The sequence below is a fragment of the Diospyros lotus genome, chromosome 4 (genome assembly GCF_014633365.1).
Source record: "Diospyros lotus cultivar Yz01 chromosome 4, ASM1463336v1, whole genome shotgun sequence".
Classification (NCBI taxonomy): Eukaryota; Viridiplantae; Streptophyta; class Magnoliopsida; order Ericales; family Ebenaceae; genus Diospyros; species Diospyros lotus.
This window is the reverse complement of record NC_068341.1, coordinates 14,830,542-14,852,365: the sequence shown is the minus strand read 5'-3', so window position 1 is coordinate 14,852,365 and position 21,824 is coordinate 14,830,542. Positions and strand designations below refer to the sequence as shown.

Sequence of the window (21,824 nt, the reverse complement as noted above, 5' to 3'; positions counted from 1 at the left end):
CATAACTGTAAATTTTAATTGTTTAATGTATCAAGAGAATAAACCAACAGACGAACCTTTTATACTTGCAACTCAAGCATCACAAGTGTGGTATGTGGCTGATCCTCTTGATGAAGAATGGTATGTTGTCATGAAGATGACACCTAGAGATTTGTATAACATGGGTAAAAGAAATGTGGTAGGGAGCTGTGACGAGGAAGATGCTTTAATTAGTAATCATGTTGAAATCAACAATGATCAGTCCTTACATGCAGAGTTAGGAGAATCTGATGAAGACTACTCTTCTGGAGAATCTGATGAGGATGGTATGCTAGTCGATATATCAGATGATGACGACAATTCCATTCCTTATACTGCACACAGTGATGATAATGATTTCTAATATTGAAGTGGCATGTATATGTCTTCCTTGCATAATATTTAATGATGTGGTATGTATATATGTTTATGTTTTTAGCTTTTTATGTTTTGATTTGTTATTTTTGTTTAACCTAAATTGATATGCTAACAGATTGTTTTTACATTCAAATCAATAATAGGCAATTACATTGATGGCACCTAAGAGGCAGACTCGTTGGCCATTTGGATCCATGTCACGTAGTATAGATTCACACCACGATGATTCACAATCAGTTCCATCCCATCATCCAAACCCAAACCCAGTCCCGCCACATCTACATCATCCCGAAGAGGACTTGATCCACTCACAATCCAACCCCCAAAACTCACATAGTCAGCAAGGTAAATACCAAAAATTATTATTCTTTCCTAATTCAATCTGAATTTATTGTGGTATTATGTTTTAGCAGGTACAAGCTCTATGTCATCTACTGCCAAGAAAGGAAGAGGAATATCAAGACAAATTTCAAAGTGGGGAAAGGAGAAGATTCATATTGAATTTGATGCTCAAGGACAACCAGTTGGGGAGATGGCAACTAAGTTGGAAACCCAACTAGGTGTGATGGTAAGGAATATTGCTCCCCTTACATTTACTGATTGGAGATCACCGGGGATGGAACCATATAAGGAGCGCATCTGGCAAGAGGTCTTGGTGAGTAAATAACGTCTCTCTGATTCTTAGTTATTTGACTCTAAACTTTTATACTCTAATAAGGATATCATTGTAGGATAACACTGATGTACCCACAACATGGAGATCAATTTGCTTGCAACATGCTTCCAAGAAGTGGAGAGAATACAAAGCCACCTTGAAGAGGCATTATGATTGTCATGAGACAGATAAGGCTCGCCTGTCAAAAATACCGCCTGGGGTGGACCCAGAACAGTGGAAGGTTCTTGTGGAGTATTGGGGATGTGAGCAAGCACAGGTATGTATGATTTATGTATGGGTGGATATATCAGATGGATTCTCTATGCCTAGTTCTAATATCATATTACAAGTAGGAACGTAGTGTGACAAATCGTGCCAATCGAGATAAGCAAAAGATGGGTCACACCAGCGGTAGGCGATCACATCCTCAGGTTAGACACCAGGTAAGAATAGAATGGATATTAGTTATATATATTTATTGATAATTTAATTAGTAATGCCTAAACTTTAAACATTTAATATATTTCATATCTTATATATGTTTTTAGATGACTATTGAAAGTGGAGATGAGCCAGATAGAATCAAGCTCTTTAGAAAGACACACACCAAAAAGAGCGGAGAGATAGTAGACTCTACATCTTCATATATAATCGTATGTATTTTTAAAATTTGAAAGTTGTAGATATATTTTGTTTCTTTTACTTGTCGACTGATGTAACTAACTTGTGAAATGTTTCTTGAGGAACAAATGGATGAAAGGTTGTCACAAATACCCACAGATGAACAAACCCCAGATTCGGTAGAGGATGTCTTTACTCAAATACTAGGCAAAGATGGGCATGGCAGGGTAAGGATGGGAGGACTTGGAACATGCCCAACTAAGGTTAGACAAAGACAACAGTATCAAGTGCCTCAAGAGCAATATGACCAAATGCGTGCACAAATTACTGCCGAGCTAGAAGAAAAATTTCAAGTTCAAATCCAAAGTCAAGTTCAAATGCAAGTTCGTGCAATACTTGAGGCAATGGGACATATACCACCAGCTCCAGACAATACACCACAACCGAGACAGGTATGTCGTTCATTAGTGCATTTGATTTAAAATTACATGTTTACTATATATATTAACTAAACTATTTTGAAATATAGCCATCTTCATATGCTAGTGCTTCTGCCACACATGCAAGCACACCATCACCCGAAGCTGAATGCGCTGGATTATCGATACCAGAATGTGATCATCATTTAGAGGTAATTCGCTATCAAATAGTTAATATACTTCAAAATCAAATGCACTATTGATCTTGCCCAATTCCTTGCAAAAACCAAGCCTGCCACTATTAAAACCCATTAACTTTAATCATGCTTTGATAATCTGTGCTTGTGGAAATTTGGTAATTTTGATTTGTTTATTTGGCAATTGGATTTCACTTTCGTTTTGGTTTGTTTGGAGGGGCTGAAGAACACACTTTTAGTTTTCTGCATTTTATCTCAAAACACTTTTTAGTTTTAGACTTATTCATATACTCAAAACTCTTTTTGTCCCATTAATGTGATGCTGTTTATGTTTTGCACTTTTCTTTTTTAGCAAAATGATTTGACTGCTTGGGATAATAAGAAATTGGCAATTGTCTTGTGATCTATTTGCGAACAAGATTGAAAATTAAAGAAAAAGGATACTTCTTATCTAGCTGTAGTTCAACTACAGCTAGTATAGCTCAAATAGACACCACATCATTCATATCCAGTGCAACAGTGTCTAAAAAGAGCATATTGCATATTAGTTACATTTTTTATTCCTCCTAGCAATTGGCATCTAATTTAGGTGTTGCACGCTTCCTCTGTAAGTGGATAAAATAAGAATTCCCTCCATATAAATATGCTGTTCCTCGTACATATTTTAAATGTACCCATGAATATACTAGGAGAGCAAATTTGAATTTGACCACCGAGCTGCCATGTTTTTTCAGTAAAAAGCATCGCATCTGGTGGTCCATCCAATTGTTCACTAGTGACGAGCATTACAACATGACAAAATGAGGCAATCATAATAGGCCAACACAGTAAATGGTAGGGGGGGCAACCAAAATCATATACAAAATTGATTTTCACATGCACTTCCATTTACTTTCCAGTCATTCAACACTACTAGGCTACTTGCTGCAACTTACTAGCTACAAGCAGCTAGAGACCCGATCTCAATCCTTCCAACTTGTTGGTTTCGGCCAGAGATCCCGAGCCAAAGTACCTACATGTTTGGCACTCCAATTGGCCCACAAGATCCAGAAATAAGTCAATGGATCTCTCTTTCTCTTTCTCGGTCTGTCTCTCTCTCTCTATATATATATATCATTGTCTATAAATGATTTTACCATAGAAATGACAAACAAAAGCTTCCTTTCATAAGCAGTTGTCAAAACCCTCTAAAAAGAAAACAAAGTCATGTTTATCCCATCTGCCTATCTCTTCTCTCCAACCTTACATGATTTTATTCCTATATAGTATAAGATTCTTAATTTGTATGGTGCAGTTTCCTGGCTGCATGTGGATGCACAACCCTTAAAATCTGACCTACTAATTGATTGAATACATGACTTTATACATATAACGCATCATGATCTGAACATTTTCTGCTTGTTTTCTTCTTTCGAATTGCCAGGAAAGCTAGCTGTATGTAGTCAGCTGCTGTTTGAATAAAAATATATGTGTGCCTTGTGTATATATATATTATTGAATTAAGGGACATAAAAATCAAGTGGATATATGTATATATATATATATGGGTTTCTTTGGAAGTTTCTTCCACACATAAAATAGAAAAGGCAGTGAAGAGTTGGAAGGAAAAGAAGGTGGCAGAAGTGCATGATAGCGCCTGGGAGGAGATGAAATTGGAAGACTTAGGCTCCAAGCCTGCAAATGGTAATGCCATATACGTGTATGTATATATAGGTTATGTTATAATGGGATGGATATATATAGAGAGATGTGAGTTTGAAATTTATCTTGAATTCACGTGGGGTTAACATGGAAGAAACAGTTTAATTAACAGAATGATTTATAGTTGTGAAATTGAAGTTTATATCAATATACTATTGCCAACAGCCCATTGTAAGTTTGAAATTTATGTTCTTTTTGAAACAGCAATAACAACATGACTTTGCCGTTACTGTTTTACAAATTTTGTATAATATGCAATGTTTATCCCATTATTATTGTGTTTATTTCTGTGTTACACAAAACTGTATCCATTTTTAGTTTAAGTTTTCAAATTTTGTGTTTAGTTTTTGTTTTCAATTGGAAAAATCAAAACTGAACCTTGCTTTGTTCTCATGGATACTCATGATATTATATAAGTAATTCTTATTATTCTGTATGATCAGATTAGTGAATTTGTTCACTTGATGAATAGACGAATACCTCACCACATTGTTGCTGAGGCAATTATTGTGTCCATTGATCCAACCAAGTCTGTAGGGGGAGTAGAGCTAGGTAATGAATTTGTTGAAATTAATATTCAGAAAGTGCTTAAGCCTTTATATCCATTGCCTCGACAATTTTCTGGGATGCGTGTTTTGAGGGATGTTAATAACAGTAAAACTACGATACCATGGAGGGTCTCAGATGTAAGTGTTTTTATATATAGTTATGCAATTTTGATCATGTTTTATGCAATTTCATAGTTAATGTCCATACTTATAAATCTATTGTTTTTCAATGCAGATCGAAAAAATATGATATACAATTTTGGTTGGAGCAGCATGGTGGTGTAATAAATAGTTATCTGAGGTCACTTGGACATGTTTTAGTTTAGGGTTGATTTGTATGTATAAAAATGGTATTGTGTAATGAGACGAGATAAGATCGATCTTTTAAAATTGTAATGGTATTTAAATAGATTTATTATATACAATTGTTATACTTATTGTGTAGTGGGTGAATCTTTTAAAATTGTTAGTAGTTTTTTGTTATACAGGTTTTGCATTTTATTAATGTACAGTGTATGGGTGGCAAAAAAAAAATTTTAGTATTACCGGCGGTTTAAAAACCGCCGGTAATAACGTTTTTGGAATAGAATTACCGGCGGTTTTAAACCGCCGGCAAAGGAAAAACCTTTGCCGGCGGTTTTCAACCGCCGGTAATGATATTTTACCGGCGGTTTTATACCGCCGGCAAAGTTTTAATTTTACCGGCGATTTAAAACCGCCGGTAAAATATCATTACCGGCGGTTTTTAAACCGCCGGCAAAATTAAAACTTTGCTGGCGGATTTCTAAAACCGCTGGGAATTCTTATTTTTACCGGCGGTTCAACAAAACCGTCGGTAAATTTTTTTCCCGGCGGTTAAAAACCGCCGGTAATATTTTCCGACGGAGGTATTTCCGGCAGAATAATTACCGTCGGTAAAAATTTTACCGGCGGTTTTTTTACTTTTTCCGGCGGTTTTTTAACCGCCGGAAAAACTCAAATCTCTTGTAGTGGTTCCTTCTTAGTACCCTACAAAGACATACTTTGAGGACCTAGGGTCTAATTTTCCTATAGATTGATGAACATAGGCTTGACACCCAAAGACCTTTAAATGATTCAAATTCAATTTTCTGCCTAACCATTTTTCTTCAAGGCATATCAAATTTAAAACAATTGAAGGGCTCTTATTAATTAGGTAGGCACAATTGAAGGGCTCTTATTAATTAGGTAGGCAGCAGTGGATAGGGCTTCTCCCCAAAGGGTTTTAAGCATACCGGCTGTGAACATTAGACATCTAACTTTTTCTAGGAGAGTCCTGTTCATTCTTTCAACAACCCCATTTTGTTGGGGTGTGTTCCTGACAGTCTTATGCCTAGTAATGCCTTGTGAATTACATAATTCATCAAACTCTCTATTACAAAATTCTAACCCATTATCTGTTCTTAAAAATTTAACCCTCTTACCTGTCTGATTCTCGACTAAGGCCTTCCATACCTTAAATTTTTCTAATGTTTGGTCTTTAGATCCTAAGAGGGAATACCCACACTTTTCTAGTAAAGTCATCAACAATGGATAAGAAATACATGTTGCCACCAAGAGTTGGTGTTTGAGAGGGACCCCATAAGTCTGCATGCAAGTACTCTAGGCATACCTTCACTAGGTGAGTTCCTTTATGGAAACTCAGCCTGTGTTGCTTGCCAAGAGTACAAGGCTCACAAAAGTTTAGGGACTCTACAGTCACTGAATCAAGATAACCTTGAGAAGAGAGTGCCTGCAGACCTTTCTGACTCATGTGACCAAGTCTCAAATGCCAGAGATTTGTCTTATCAGTTTTAACAATACATGCAGAAGGAACAGGGTAAAGAGAACAACCATCTAACACATATAAGCCATGCCTTTTGGTACTAGTTAGGATTAGGTCATTATTTTTAAACACATGCATGAAACCATTTTCAGCAATATAAGAATAGCCTAATTCATCAAGAGTATCAAGTGAGATTAAATTTCATTTTAGACCAGGCACATATCTGACCTTAGTGAGCATTCTAACTTTATTATCATGCATTTTAAGGGTTATGTCACCTATTCCTTTTATACTACATGATTGATTATTGCCCATATAAACAGTGCCAGATTCTTTGTCACTAAAGTTTTGAAACCATGCAATATTAGGACACATATGGAAAGAACACCTAGAGTCCATAATTCACTCATTAGTTACAGTTTCATCAGACACAGTCAGAACTTCAACTAAAGTGTTAGAATTACTAGCAGCTATGGTTGCATTACCTCCTTGTTTCTGTTTTCGTAAAAGATCATAACAATATTTTTTAATATATCCCTCTTTCCCACAATGATAGCACTTCCACTTAGGTTTTTGTTTGCCCTTCTTTTCTTTGTTTTTACCCTTATTCCCAAAACCCCCAGATTGATCTCCATTACCCATGTTGTTTTTCTTTTCAAATTTTCCTTTCACACAAGTTATTAACAGGTCTCTTAGATGCATTTAATTCAAGCTCCCTAGCTTTAATTCCAGATATGACTAAGTCTAGATTAGGTACAATTCCAGTATATAGAAGAGCATGCTTGACTACATTATATTTTTCAGGCAATGAGTTTAAAAGAATCATAGCATCACTGGTATCACCCAGGGCTTGATATGTTCCTCTTAATAATAAGGCAAGCTTAGTAAACTCATCTATGTTTTCATCCATAGATTTAGAAACATTCATTTTGAAGTTGAATAACGTACCCTTTAAATAAACTAAATTAGGAGCAGACAATACAGAATATAATGATTCCAGTTTGTTCCACAGTTTAATAGGGGTATTCATGCCATCAACTTTACGAATAACACTATCACCAAGATGTAAGAAAATAAGATTAAATGCTTCTTCTCTTACCTCATCAATTCTAGCCAACTGATCTGCTGACCATTTTCTGTCGTCAAGCTCAAGTGCAATAAGCACTTTGTGATGAGAGAGTAGGACTCTCATCTTCTTTTTTCAACTATCGAAGTCGCTTTTTCCATCAAATATACCAATTCCAAATCGGGTTGTTGTCATCTTCGCTCTACACGAAGGAACCCTAAAACCCTAGACGCTAACAGAGACTCACACAGCAAACCCTAGAGCCTTAGACCAACACAAGTAAAGGAAAAATATGACTCGGAAGATGAAATAGCACAAGCTCTGAAAACCCTAACGGTGAATACTAGAGAAATGGCTCTAATACCACTGTTCTGACAAGATAACTCTCGGCCAAAAAACTCAAAGCATTAATCACAGAAGATTCAACCCTGCAAGCATGCACTAAACAAAATAAAGCAAACACAAAACACTAGAAAATTTTTACCATGGTTCACCCGTTAATGAGGGTTACGTCCACGTTGAGCTCCGGCAAAAAGAGCTCAGTCCACTATGGAACAAAAACGATTACAACCTCAGTATACACAGATTCACTCTCAAATCTCACTGTACGAAAACAATTCTCACCTTAAATCGACCCCATAACCACAGAATTAAAGGTTAGAAGCACAAACCCTAGAGAGAAAATATACATTCGAAACTATACAGAGAGAGAAAAAACAACACAGAGAATGAACTGAGCAAAGCAAACACGAGGAATGTAATCGAAGGCTGTGCGCGCTGCTGATCTCGAGGCCACTGTAGAGGATATAAAGAAGACACCAACGGTGGAGATCAAGTCGTATATATAAAGGCACAGCAGGCAACATCGACGATCAAGTAAGTAGTAGGCAAACGACAAGGTAAGCACGCCAAGTAAAACGGCAAAGGGGGTTGCCGTTTTGGCCATCTACCCAAGGCCCAAAACGCTGCCATTTTGGGTGGTCCCGAGGGTTGCCAAAATGACCATCCTGCCCCTCCGTTAAATGCAATGTTTTGAAGCTTCACATAAATATAACATCTCTTATGACTTAAAATTTTGATAGATCTAGGTAGACATTTATTTATCTGCATTACATAATTTATATGAGATTTGTACGATTTATAAGCATAACGTGTAATTGTTTGTTATTATTTATATAACCAATATTATGGTTTACACTACAGCGACGAGGGAGCATTGACGGAAACGTTTGCTGTGTTCAAGTCGAAGCCGCCGCCGCGGCCATCAACTTCTGACGGAAACGTTTGCTGTGTTCCAGCAGTTCGGCTCGAGGGGGCAAGCATTCTTTGAGCAGGGGAGTTTGAAGCACAGCTTGGAAGCACGCAGTGAGTAAAGGCATGGCTTCTTCGTCTACCAGTTTGATGCCCACTATCTCTCCGGTGATCTCTCCCCACACCCCAATCCAAGCCGCTGCGATGTCCACGAAACCAATGCTTTCCCCTCCGAAGAATGGTTTCCCCTCCTCCAGCCCGCTCTCCAGCGTCTTCAGATGCTCTCTGGCTTCTTTGGCAGCCTTCTCCTGCTCTTCTCCCTCCTTGGAGAACGTGGCCATGAGAGCCGGCACACACTATCGTATAAACGTCATTAAAAGGTAGAGACGTACGTAGGCGTTCAACGCCTAGCAATTCTTACTTGAAATATATATATACCTTTTCATCGACGAACTTGGCCCAGAACCTTGCGATGGCTCTCTGATGGGGATGCTGAGGGAGGAGAGGGTTTTGCTTCCATGTCTCGTCGACGTATTCCATTATTACGAGCGACTCGGCGACTGGTTTGCCATTGTGAAGGAGCACCGGAATCTTCTTGTGGACGGGGTTGAGCTGCAACAAGAGGGCACTCTTGTTCGTGAGATCCTCTTCCATGTAATCGAACTCCACTGCTTTCAGTTTCAGAGCCCACTTAACCCTCAGGGCATAGGGGCTTGACCAGTAACCCAGCACCTTCACTTCTTCCCCTGTAGCCATCCTCGACTTCCTACTTCACAACTACAATTACATACAAACGCGTGCGCATAGCATATATGTATTATTACATATCCTCTTTTTCTCTTTTGGGGAAGGGGATGGAATTGGTTGGTTATTTTTGAATTTTTCCTGTAATTTTCTTTTTGTAATATTTTCATTAACCCAAAAATAATATATTAAATAAAAAATACTTACTAAAATGATGCTAATTAATTTAATAGCATCTTTCATATAAAAAAAAAAATCACTTCTTTTTTTGTTTGATAGGGTGATTTGGTCCGATTATTTGTCAATTTGAAATCTATTATTTAAATTTATTTATGTGATTATGGAAAGAAATTGAAATTGAGTTCAAAATTCACTCTAAATTTGAACTTAAGAAATAAAAAAATTTAGGATTACACCTACATGTATAAGTGTCATTTCAAATGACAAATTTTAAAATCAAAATATTCTAAATTACAACATTAAAAATATCCCTATAAGATATTGTGAGCTCAATCAAAATTGGGGCTGAGATGTGACATGATGAGGCCGCCAATATAGACCCAGAAAAGTCTGTTGGAAGAAAAGAAGCTGGCGGGACAATAACGTCGTAAATAGATTAATTAAAAGATCTATGTAATTAAAAGTCTGAATTGTCAAATGAGGAGCCCTACGAAGATTTGAATATATCAATGTCTACAACATTAACCATGGCACGCCGCAGCGCTGTCTCCGGTCCCACCAATGAAAATGAAACTAACAAGGTAAAGGAATAATGGAAACAAGAAATCAGGATTCCTGGAAAATTCAACAGGCTAAAGCAATCAAAACATGTGTTTTGCGGGTTGGCTGAAACACAATCAATCAGGTTTTAAATACTACTCCAGGACAGACACAAATTGCATTCATCTTTCCAGGCAAAGATCTAACCTGCCACAACTTTTTCAAAGAATTCAACAATATACCAAGCTTGGTGGAATCAACTTTAACTCATCAGACATCTCTCTCTTTTATTCCATCTGCATCGACTCAACTGTAATTTGAGTTGATCATCTCACAACAATATTAGCATACCCATGATGAGGCCAATGGTTCCAGGCGTCCAATTGAACTAAAGTAGAGATGATAGTGCAAGTGAAACATTTCGAGAGATTCGATCATGTACGGGCTCCTGCAAGAAGAAATTAACAAGGGCCCTTTTTATATTCTACAATATTAAAGCATCTTTACGCCCTTCATCAGAACAATAATGAATCTTGCGTAGGGCCTTTTACCTCGGTTAGTGGTATCTCAAACTTCGATTTTGTAATTGTCTCAAACAAGAAAATGTATCTGTTATTCAAGGGAAATGCAAAACTCAGAAGTAGCAAGCTACACATAATGTTGAATGCAAAAATTAAGCACTCCAACAAATACTTGGAATCTTAAACAAAATGGCCAAAATCATAAACCTTAAAAAAAAAAAAAAAAAACGAAAACACAAACACCAATTCAATCAAAGACCGAATCAGTTTGCATTATGTGCACAACACTTGGTCACACTCCGAAGGAAATGAGCAGATGAGCAACATATACACCACCCCAGCGAGAGTTGATGCACCACCAATACAGTGAATTTAAAAGGCATATATATAAAACAAAAAATGAACAACATAATGAAGCGAAAAGAAATTTGGTAATGCCTACTAAGCTTCAAACCAAGTGACCAAATTAACTTCTTGGGACTAAAGGACGATTTGGCAGTTAAGGTGAGTTGAATTGTGGATTGAGATTTCTGGCGAAGTATGACCAGCACTGAGCTACGCTTGATCACCCAGATTGCCGCTGAGACCAAAATTAGCCCCCTTCTTGTTTACCAGAAGGTCAAGGGCATCCTCTTTGAAAAAAAAACAAACAAACAAGCAAAACAAAGGAACAAAGGAACAAAGGAAAAGGCGGCATTCAAATATGCACACTATTTATCTATTTATTTGTGTCATGTGTGTTGGGGGAGGGGGTTAATTGAGATATTGGAATTGAATCAATGTCTCAAAACAAGAAGGTTACTGTGAGATTGGGAGAAGCCTTATAACTAGATTGATCATGCCATGAACACAGCTCAAAGTGGCCATGTTCCTGATGTATCAAAGGACTAGCTGGCTTCAGCTGACCTTAGCATTGATATGTACAAGACATTTCAAAGCTGTAGAAGTGAGGCAAGCACCTAAAGTAGAGAACACCATGTAGTTGGGTTTTGTCTGGAGAATTTCTATTCAGATATCACTGTGTAATAGCAGCCAAGACAAAAGAGAGGATATTAACCCTTTCCTAATTCTGAACTCTAGCCACCAAGTTAAATTAATGAGATCAAATCTCATGCAGAAGGTTATAAGACTGGTCAGGTACAGATTTCGCGAAAATAAATCATGGTTTGATATTTTTTTATTTTGGGGATAATTCAAAGTCAGTCATCAATTGTACCGCATTTAGTTACCCGTAAGCCTTTGACAGCATGAATTAAAATGAATCCAAATTTTCCAAGTACCAATAGTTATTTTAACAACCAAGAAGCAACCAATGATTAAGACATTTTCACACAGAACAAATTGTTCACTGAGAAATGAGAATTCTCAGAAAGATTAAACACCTAGACCAGCCAGAAGATTTATTTATTTATTTATTCTTTTTGGGGGAGGAGGGCCCCAGCTAAGGAGCAACTGGGCAATTTGATGTGGCTTGTCTAAGTGGACGCACAAACTAAGTGCAATATAAGAAGCAGTAAAATTAATTCATGGAAAATAGCTTCTTAGCAAATTTCATTAGGAGCATTAAATGATTATTCTATAGAACTACCACAGTAGGGAGTAGCCAATTACCAAAATAAATGAATTGTAATTTCAGCAAAAAGGACATTCACCACATCTTTGTTCTCCATTTCTAATCGTCCTTAATTATTATTTCAAAAAAAAATTCATAAAAAATAACATAAAATCATACCGCCAAGCCAATTCTGAGACAAGTTCTTCCGGAGCATTAGGGAGAATCTGAGTACAAATATGACTCTGTTATGACCTGAAACTATGAAACAACAGCAAACACAATCATATATATGGATGTGATTTACCTTATCTTCATATGGATTGCAATTATCTTTGAACCACAACCTCAGCAACTCCTAACAAGGATTCAATTAAACTGGTAGTCAGCAAATTGCCAATTGTCTATGGAGGATCTTATAATTCTTCTACTGATTAAAGGGCTTTTAATTATAAGGAAAATGGGACCAAAGTGCTGTGCATCATGGGGGACATGATGACTTACCAACCATCCTTTTTTTACTAGGACAAAATCAATATATGAGTAAACATAAAAAAGAACAGGCAAATATCATGAGAAGCTGATGGACCTTATCAACATTTTCAGGTTCAAGTCCATTCTGAAACCGATCCTCGTAAGAATGGGCAATCCAATATCTGCTAGAGTCCGGTGTATGCACCTAGAATTGCACAAAGATACTGCTAATGTATCAGAGAGAGAGAGAGAGAGAACACCTAAAGCTTTTAACACTTACCTCATCAAGTAAAAGCACTGCACCATCACCTCCCTTTCCAAACTCATACTTCGTGTCTACCAGTATCAAGCCATGTTCTGAAGCCACACGCTGCAATTTCAGATGCACATCGCTCATTACAATGTTGATGTCATTAGGGCACATGTAAAACAATAAGTCCTTCCCATATTAACAAACCAAACAAAGTTCCATGTCTAGAAGCCCAGACCAGAAATCCAAAGTATCTAATCACAATAATGATGGTAACTTACTGATACAACCACCATGCTGCATTGTGGCCAGATAGAGATCCACATTTGTAGAAGCTTTTAATTTTTCATTTTTTATTTTCTGTTTTCTTTAATTGAGAATTCAAGATTTATTTGCATTTCATAATTAACTACACCTTATCCTAACCAAATTAGGTCTTGGCATGGCATTCATAATGTAACTTCTAAAAGTCACATTGACATTACAAATCCACAAATCCATGCAAAAGAACAATGTGGCAAAATGCCCATCTTGACACATCCTTCTAGCAAGGACATGGCATGATGAGATAAAGCTTCAATACCACCTTCATATGGGAAGTTTCATGAGATTGCAATGAATGAAGATAACTAATATGGCAGTGTTCCAGAACATAGTTGATATTATGAAATCTACCCAATACAACATGAAAACACAACAAAAAAATTATAGCAGGACAGGAACATTATACCTCTTTAAGTTGATAATTACTTTTTTGTTAAGAATTATTCTATTTTGAGATCTCCTTCCAGTGGCTTATTATTTCAGCCACCATTCTGTTGGGTGAACAATTTAAAAGAAACTACTCAATTACCATTGATGTGGTCCGGCAAAATTCTTCCAAGCTTTCACTTCATAATGGAAGAAAGAAAATGCCAAAGAAGCAGAAAATAAGACGTGCACCTGCCCATATTCAAATAAGCTTAATGCTTTTCTACTTGCTTCATCATAATCAGCTTCAGTCATCAACCCACGTTGAACTATCTGAAAAGCAAATCAAAAAAGTAAACATGCAGGTCAGAGGTTGACGTGAGATCAAAAATTACAACCACCAAAAGAACTTAATCGACATTCCTTTACACATGCAAATATACCTATTTAAGGTATAAACAAAGAAAAAGGATATTCATCATCAATTCTTTAACTTAAGGATCTTAGGCCATGATTGGTTGGAAAGCAATAACATATATATATATATACACACACACACACACATTATAGTTATATTAGTTTGAGCTTTCGGATGGAGCACATCCAGGAGTGACTGAACTAAACTCATGGACTGGGTCAACGACTACAAAATGGTTTCATCCTCATATACAGGGTGTGTGTTGTGCCGTGCGGCAGCAGCAGCCGGGGGGGGGGGGGTAGGGCCGTAGGGGGGGGATGTAAAGCTGGCATTAGTCAATATATCTGCTATTTTTCGGCAACTAGGAAGATAGGTAACTCAAATCAGCATCAAACAACAACAAAGTCTAAAGTCTGCGTGAAAATATTTGTTCATATGCATAGACCTTAGAAACCGCAGCTTCATTCATTTCTTTTTTTTCCCCTTTGTTACTTTTTTCCTTCTTTCTCTGATCCACCTTTGGATGTGTACTTCATATAAATATCACAACTATAATGTGACATGACACACTTCTTTGGCTAAATTCAAGCAGGATTATTCAAAGTAACAAATTAAGTCATAACTTGACGCAGCGTGTAGCGCGTGTGTGAAAAAACACACCAAAATAAACCCTTGAAAGAGCAAACTTCAATGGCCGAAACTTTGCTTTCAAGAAGACGTAAAAACAAGACTGTTTTGCTAAGAAAACCCAAATAGGTTGCTAAAATTTGATTGATTAAAACTTGATTACAAACTCTAGATCCTAGGCATATTTATAGTATTTGGCTAATCCAAATCCATCTAATATTTGGAAAACAAAATCCAACTAGAATTCTAATAGAAATAAATCCTAAATAAAAGTCAACTAGAATCCTAATAAAAATAAAACCCTAATCAAACATGAACTAGAATCATAAATCAAGTAAAAACATGAAATAGAATCCTAAATCAAGTAGAAATATAAAGTAGAATCCTAAATCAAGTAGAATTCTAAAACTTAAGAAGTATTAAAATAACATTATGGCACTACTATTTTGGTGATACTGTTCTGATTTGCTTGGGTCGGCCTTGGGCCGAGTCTTGATTGGTGACCGCATCATTCACCTTCACTTGAGAAAAAATTCGGCCTCGAATTTTGATCCTGTTTGGATAAATCCACATCCGATAAGTACGAAGAGAGATTAGCCACTTTGAATGCTTAGAAATACCCATATGATTAGGTAAATCCACAACATAAGCATTGTCGTTGGTCTTCTTTGGAATCTTATAAGGACCATACTTCTTTGGCTTGAACTTGTTCTGTTTTCCTGCTGGAATCCGCTCCTTCTTCAAGAATATCATGACTTCATCTCCAAGCTCAAATACCTTGTGCTTCCTATGCTTGTCAGCTGTCGCCTTATATTTCTTATTTGTGCAACTTTTACTTGACATCTTCCTGAACCGCTTGAACTTTTCTGCTAAGGGAACATGAGCAAAGACATTCCTCCCCTTCTTAGCCATATCAGCATTGGCATGGGTCCAATCATTGCCATGTTTGTTCCCTTCTGCCTCCATTGCATTATTACTGTTAGATTGAGGACGTTGAACCTTCCATCTTGAGCGCTTCTCTAATCTAGTAGATCTTATTGCCTTCGATTCAACTGTGCCAGATCTTGAATAAACTATAGAAGGATTTGCTACCATGACCTCCATCTCCTTTACAGTCGCAAGTCAATCAAAATAAACACCACCATCCTTGGGTTGCGAAGCAATGCTTGAGCCATCGGGACTGGAAAATACCCCAGTATGAGTCAATAACCTTGGAGTTTCTGTCATGTTAGCAGCATAAATCAGACATGAGTTTGCAAACGTTGAGGTTGCTGGGACAACATAATCTTCGAAATCAAGCTCCACTTTAGAAGCTTTGGTTTGATTCTTTTCCACTATGGGTAACAAAGTATAACGCACACCTTCTTTCTCAAGCTGATATGTGTTCTTCCTACCTGAGTGCGTAGCATCCAAGTCAAATTGCCAAGGCCTCCTGAGGCCAAATAAAATATAGCAAGCATCCATATCAACAATATCACAATAGACTTCGTCGGAGTACTTACCAATAGAGAAAGGCACCCTGCAACGTTCATCCACATGTATGCCACCAACTTCTTTGATCCATCCAATCATGCAAGGGCTTGGATGTTTTTCAGGAGTTAACTGCATCTTTGCCACCACGTCTTTTCCTATGATGTTCTCCTAACTTCCACTATCAATAATCAACTCAAAGATTTTTCCTTTCACCGTACACCTCGTGCGAAAAAGCTTATGCCGTTGAGTAGTATCTTCATTCTTTTGAGATAGCATTGACTTCCTCACTACACAAGTATATTGCCCATGTCCATAATCTTCTTCGTCATCCTCCCCATCAGGCCCGCAATATACTTCCTCTTCAACAACATCTTCCTCTTCATCGCTATCTTTAATCACTGGTCTTCTAGGATTAACAAGGACATGATTAATGGGTGGTCTTCCCGCTCCGGCTTGATTCACCCCATTATTCAGGTTCTTGTCATCATCAACTCGTAGTAAGGTGCCTAATTGATTGTTATGTTGCTCCAATCGCTGTTGGATAGTACAAATTACTTCCCGCTGTTCTTCGATTGCTCTCCAAACTGCGGACAACCCCTGATCACCGTCACGAGACTGGTTGCTACCGTTACCTTCAAGATTGGCCATCTGATTGGTTGATTAACCGCTCTGATACCACCTGACGCAGCGTGTAGCGCGTGTGTGAAAAAACACACCAAAATAAACCCTTGAAAGAGCAAACTTCAATGGCCGAAACTTGGCTTTCAAGAAGACGAAAAAACAAGACTGTCTTGCTAAGAAAACCCAAATAGGTTGCTGAAATTTGATTGATTAAAACCTGATTACAAACTCTAGATTCTAGGCATATTTATAGTATTTGGCTAATCCAAATCCATCTAATATTTGGAAAACAAAATCCAACTAGAATTCTAATAGAAATAAATCCTAAATAAAAGTAAACTAGAATCCTAATAAAAATAAAACCCTAATCAAACATGAACTAGAATCCTAAATCAAGTAGAAACATGAAGTAGAATCCTAAATCAAGTAGAAATATAAAGTAGAATCCTAAATCAAGTAGAATTCTAAAACTTAAGAAGTATTAAAATAACATTATGGCACTACTATTTTGGTGATACTGTTCTGATTTGCTTGGGTCGACCTTGGGCCGAGTCCTGATTGGTGACCGCATCATAACTTAACATAAAGAATAAAAACTAAAATGAAATGGGCACAAAATAATTTGGAAAGTATAAAAATTAAGGGAAAAAGTGAGCCAAACCTCATCTGGGGTTACAGGAACATCATGATCCACAGCCTTAGTCGTCAGAGTGAGTATATTTGCAGGCAGTCTTTGGTTTTTCACCAAGCCTATTAAAGTTAATATAGATCATCATGTAGCAAAAACCTAGAGTCATTAAGGACCCTATCTTTTTCGTAGTAATAGATAATAATAATTTTGTGCTTCAAGACTACACTTTGGTAATGGAAGGCTATTTATTGAAGTAAAACAAATAGATCATAAAATGTACCATCAGGGAGTATATTGCCACAGTAATTGCGCAGACCATTCTGGTAGACAGTCCATAGCGATGTATCAGTACTTCCAGTCACATAACCTCTGACTACATATGCGGCCATAATTAGCAGCCATCAAAGAATTGATGCCCGAAATGAACTAAAGTATTCTTATCTTGATATAAATTAGAAATATCACTACCATCATATGCTTTCATGCTGCAACATGCAAATATTATAACAGGCAAGAAATAGCATTTATCTTTTCACTACCCAACAAAACAAAAACACTTCTCAATGGAAGATAGACTGTACACAAAAAATTTGAAACTGATGATTAGCATAGAGAATATAACAGCTTTGAAAACAACAGTTTATTAACATTAAATACAAGAATAAATAAAATCTGCCCATGTACTACTTGTATACTCCACTTGTCAAACATGGAGACCAATCACTTGGGATCTGTGAAGCACAGTACCGAGAAACATATGAAAGCAAGGCACAAAAACGATGAAATGTAGACAAATCAATACAGAATTTTCAAAAAGAAAAAGAAAAAGGTTACGTAATTGTCAACAAATAAATACATTTTCGTATTTGTACATGATCATCTTCCATCTTCTATATTTACTTTCCTCAAACTTGTAACACGGTTCTTGTGTATCTAAATAATAGAAATGCATGTTCCCTAATGTTCAAAGACCATTTGGCACATGAAGCAACAGCAACTTCAAGCCTTAGTCTCACTAGGTGAGATCGGCCACATAAGTTCTTGCTTTCCAATTATTTCTATCCATGGTCATATGACTCATATAATTTCTAAAGCCATTATACCATAAGTCATGTTTAGGGGTTTCCCACTGAATTTTTCTTACTGCAAATTCTTGATGTGGTCTAATTGCAACTAGAAAAACCTTATTATCTCCTCCCATATCCAACAAAAGTAGTTTCCAACTGGATATCTGACAAGAAAAATATTTGCATCTTTTGATTAAAGAATATGGAAAAAGATGATGCACATAAATGAACCTTTTCCCCCCAATAGCCATAGTATGTATAATAACAGTCTGCAAGAGTTGGTTCAACAACTTCAACTAAGATTTTCAATCCCAATGGCTTCATCAACAATACAGTAATGCAATGTGTTACATAACAGTCCAGTCAAACCTATCCCATCATCCATTCACAACTGCAATGTGAGTTATCAACTCACGATGCATGCATGACAGCATGCCTAGCTGATAATGAATGGCATCCAAGTTAAAGGTTAAATAGCACTTTCAGAAAGATCATTGGATTGAAAGAATGGTATCAGGATTCCACATGAACCATCTAAGTCAGATGCTTAAGCTTGAAAATATGCATGTGCATATACAGAAGGTAAAACATTTTAAACTAGTACCACCAGTATCGGTAGCCTGTGGATAACATCAGTAACAATCACAAGCCTAAATCTCACTAGGTTGGTCAGCTATATGAATTTTAGACCTCCAACTATCAACATCCATGGCTTTTGGATAAGCATGACTTTAATTAAAATCCTAATGAGAAGAAAAAACATATTACCATATTTTTTGCATGATGATTAACTAAAAGATAACTGCAGAGATTGAAATCACGTGTAAATTATGCGGTCCCATTACACATCCTGGTTATGTGAATGAAGTAGACCATAGGAGCTGCAAACCATATAGGCCATGAGAGAAGTGATGGAGAATTAAGAAGAATTTTATTGCAATGATAACATCCTACCAACAAATTCAACAGGAAAAACTGAGCATTTCTTTGCAATTGTAACGTTTTTATCTGGAGCTGACACTACTGCATTCTGAGTAATGTGCTGAGTTCTATTAAACCACCATAGACTTGTTTCATTAAGAACCTGCAAGTCATATAACCCAAATCAAACACAAAATTTCCTTCAAAATTCAAATATGAATCATAATAGAATATTTATCCGCGTACTATGTAATTACATTCATAATTAACTTCCAGACCAAACTCTTGTTCCCACATACTTGATTCAGGTCACTCAGTGAAAAAAAAAAAACAAGGACGAAAGAAAATCAAACAGGGACATCACCTGGCCTTTGAAAGGAATTGAAGCAAGAACTCTATCGAATGCACTCTGCCGATCCGTTGTAACCAGAACAAGATAGTCTCCTCCGTCATATATATCTCTGACCTTCAAGAATCAAGCTCATAGTAATGTTCTATTATATACAGAAATGCTTTTCTGAGTTGCTAAAGAAATGCACCAAAATTGATTGAAGATGAAAAGGGGTAAAAGAAAAAAAAGTGAAGTCCTTAGTTAATGTAGTTAAAAGAAAATAATTGAGTTCTGCCAGTCACGAGCTGACAACTATGCAAGATTCAAGATTTCACCAATTTTGCATTCTGCTGACGGTAGGTTTTCCATTATAAACAACAATACTTCTTTGGCTCGCTAAAAAAAAGCATCCAACTTTTGAAAAGGAAATAATCCAAGCAAAAAATAATTAAAAAAAAAAGAGGAAATAAAAGGAAAAGGTTCTTCAATTTCACAACCAAAAATGTATGATCTCTGCTCGATAAAAATGGAGAATCAGAAAAGATTCAGACATTCACTTCTCTTTTCTTTTTCCTGCATTTTGCCAGCAACCAAATGAAACAACAAAACACAAACATACCAACAACGGACAACCATCTTCTTGAACTGAATAAGCGACGGCACGTAAATTACCTTGCCTCTGGTCTTGGATTTGAGTCCGGGGACACTGAGATCAAGATTGGTTTCCGAGAGACAGTTTGACATCGACCTTCTTACGGCTTCAATAACTTCTTCTCTGCGGGCACCGCCACTCAAATCGACCAACGACGGCTGTTCCGGATGGGGGTTTGACATCAAAGAGAGAGATATTTTTGGGTAAGTTTTGGATTTCGAACCTGGATTACATGATGATAACGGAAAGGAGATTGATGGGAATGAGTGGTTGGTTGATGAGAAATTCGAGTTGAGGGTTTTAGGAGGGTTTGGGGTTGGGACAGAGCGAGCCATCGTTTTCGTTTCTGGGTTATCTGTGCTTAGCGTTTATCATACGAGCCACCGCGGGCGCCAACTCGTTAGCAACAGTGCCATTGGGGGCAGAGGGATTCAATGGAAATGAACATATGGGAATGGCATAAATTCGGTACAAGCCGTCTACATTTTGGTTATTTGATTACTCACTTTTTCATTTATTTACTTAATTAAATAAATAAACAAGCTCAGGCAACCGACCGGTTAAAGCTCACAAGGCGGAGTCCGACTCTACTCAGGAGCCCAATGCATCGAGTTAAGGCAGATGCATGGGGCAAATTCGGACTAATGGGTTAGGCCCAAGCTCACTCCATTCTATTAACGAGTTGGGTCGACAATAAAGATGAAATGGCGGGCTTGGGTCAACCCAACCATTTACACATGCCTTTTAATATCCTTGTGATTTAAATTTAAAGATGAAAAGTACATATATGTTGGATCTAGTCCAACTTTTATCATGGTAGAGACAGTGAGGCCAAGTCACAGTCAAACTATAATGTGATGATTTGCTACAAAATAAGATTTTAAGCTTTTAATCAGATGATAAATGCTTCATCATACAACCTGTCTGTCAATTTAAAGGAATATATTATTTTACATTAAAATTTTAAGTCATTTTTTTTATAAAAAGTGGACTTAACATCTTGTGCCCACCTATCAAGATAGGCTCCGAAAGACTATAGTTAACTAACTTTCTCCCTCACACCTAAGGTAGCCCCATCAATGAATGCTAATTGGGTTGAGATTAATAAATCATAGTTGATCGTTTATTACATATATAATTAAAATTGAATAGATGTTTAATATCACACTCATGATAAATTAGAATTAGATTCAGTTTAGATCTATTCTTAATTTGTCAACGGAGTTTGGGTTCATAATTGTAACAGCCAATATATTTCTATACTATTATGTAAGTAAATTGAACATTTTAGGGGTATAAATACGTGAATTCTTAAAATAATTTTTATATTTTTATTTAAAAAATTAAAAATAAAATTTAGTCATTGAAATTTGATCTTGTTATCTTAAGAATATAAAATATTAAATTTTAATATTTTACTAACTTTACTTTCTTTCAAATTGTCTTAAAAAATATAAAAATTAGAGAGAGAGAGAGTGTGTGTGTGTGTGTGTGT

The 21,824-nt window shown here is 36.7% G+C and overlaps 3 protein-coding genes and 1 non-coding gene across 6 annotated transcripts; 2 read left to right on the top strand and 2 right to left on the bottom strand.

Annotated features, from left to right (window-relative positions):
* The first annotated feature begins 294 nt into the window (after positions 1-294).
* On the top strand, positions 295-4,787 carry LOC127799682 (uncharacterized). Its single transcript, XM_052333905.1, has 10 exons — positions 295-431; positions 540-741; positions 810-1,051; positions 1,128-1,328; positions 1,405-1,494; positions 1,600-1,704; positions 1,795-2,124; positions 2,202-2,303; positions 4,433-4,675; positions 4,773-4,787. The coding sequence occupies exons 1-10, from the start codon at positions 327-329 to the stop codon at positions 4,785-4,787; spliced, it is 1,635 nt and encodes a 544-aa protein (XP_052189865.1). The 5' UTR covers positions 295-326.
* A 449-nt stretch (positions 4,788-5,236) lies between these two features.
* On the top strand, positions 5,237-5,412 carry LOC127800878 (small nucleolar RNA snR44). Its single transcript, XR_008022896.1, has one exon. It is a non-coding gene; the product is annotated as a small nucleolar RNA snR44 (small nucleolar RNA).
* Positions 5,413-8,459: 3,047 nt separating this feature from the next.
* LOC127800246 (glutathione transferase GST 23-like) lies at positions 8,460-9,516 on the bottom strand. Of its 2 annotated transcripts, none has more exons than XM_052334755.1 (2): positions 9,076-9,516; positions 8,460-8,960 (listed from the first exon to the last, which is right to left on the bottom strand). In XM_052334755.1, exons 1-2 carry the CDS (start codon positions 9,391-9,393, stop codon positions 8,625-8,627), a joined length of 654 nt encoding a protein of 217 aa, XP_052190715.1. In that variant the 5' UTR covers positions 9,394-9,516; the 3' UTR covers positions 8,460-8,624. The 2 variants fall into 2 exon arrangements, with proteins under 2 accessions (XP_052190715.1, XP_052190714.1); XM_052334754.1 differs by having other exon boundaries at positions 8,460-8,993; positions 9,076-9,507.
* A 481-nt stretch (positions 9,517-9,997) lies between these two features.
* LOC127800245 (phosphoribosylaminoimidazole-succinocarboxamide synthase, chloroplastic) lies at positions 9,998-20,778 on the bottom strand. Of its 2 annotated transcripts, XM_052334753.1 has the most exons (12): positions 20,350-20,778; positions 19,711-19,812; positions 19,380-19,509; positions 17,639-17,731; positions 17,389-17,477; positions 13,841-13,921; positions 12,929-13,018; positions 12,764-12,853; positions 12,482-12,532; positions 12,355-12,401; positions 10,653-10,710; positions 9,998-10,549 (listed from the first exon to the last, which is right to left on the bottom strand). In XM_052334753.1, the coding sequence occupies exons 1-12, from the start codon at positions 20,662-20,664 to the stop codon at positions 10,490-10,492; spliced, it is 1,206 nt and encodes a 401-aa protein (XP_052190713.1). In that variant the 5' UTR covers positions 20,665-20,778; the 3' UTR covers positions 9,998-10,489. The 2 variants fall into 2 exon arrangements, 1 of the variants encoding a protein (XP_052190713.1); XR_008022753.1 differs by lacking the exon at positions 12,482-12,532 and having other exon boundaries at positions 10,506-10,549; positions 12,355-12,435.
* Positions 20,779-21,824: the final 1,046 nt, after the last annotated feature.

What these genes read in the sequence shown, in the direction of transcription:
- LOC127800246 (XM_052334754.1), bottom strand. Translation starts at nt 9,393, where the DNA reads ATGGCTACAGGGGAAGAAGTGAAGGTGCTGGGTTACTGGTCAAGCCCC. An exon ending in CCAAGTTCGTCGATGAAAAG is followed by an intron (nt 8,994 to 9,075) that starts GTATATATATAT and finishes TTTATACGATAG; the next exon opens with TGTGTGCCGGCTCTCATGGC.
- LOC127800245 (XM_052334753.1), bottom strand. Translation starts at nt 20,664, where the DNA reads ATGGCTCGCTCTGTCCCAACCCCAAACCCTCCTAAAACCCTCAACTCG. An exon ending in CAATTCCTTTCAAAGGCCAG is followed by an intron (nt 19,510 to 19,710) that starts GTGATGTCCCTG and finishes TATGACTTGCAG; the next exon opens with GTTCTTAATGAAACAAGTCT. An exon ending in TTGAGATACCACTAACCGAG is followed by an intron (nt 10,550 to 10,652) that starts GTAAAAGGCCCT and finishes TTCTTCTTGCAG; the next exon opens with GAGCCCGTACATGATCGAAT.
- LOC127799682 (XM_052333905.1), top strand. Translation starts at nt 327, where the DNA reads ATGATGACGACAATTCCATTCCTTATACTGCACACAGTGATGATAATG. An exon ending in AAACTCACATAGTCAGCAAG is followed by an intron (nt 742 to 809) that starts GTAAATACCAAA and finishes ATGTTTTAGCAG; the next exon opens with GTACAAGCTCTATGTCATCT. An exon ending in ATCCTCAGGTTAGACACCAG is followed by an intron (nt 1,495 to 1,599) that starts GTAAGAATAGAA and finishes ATATGTTTTTAG; the next exon opens with ATGACTATTGAAAGTGGAGA.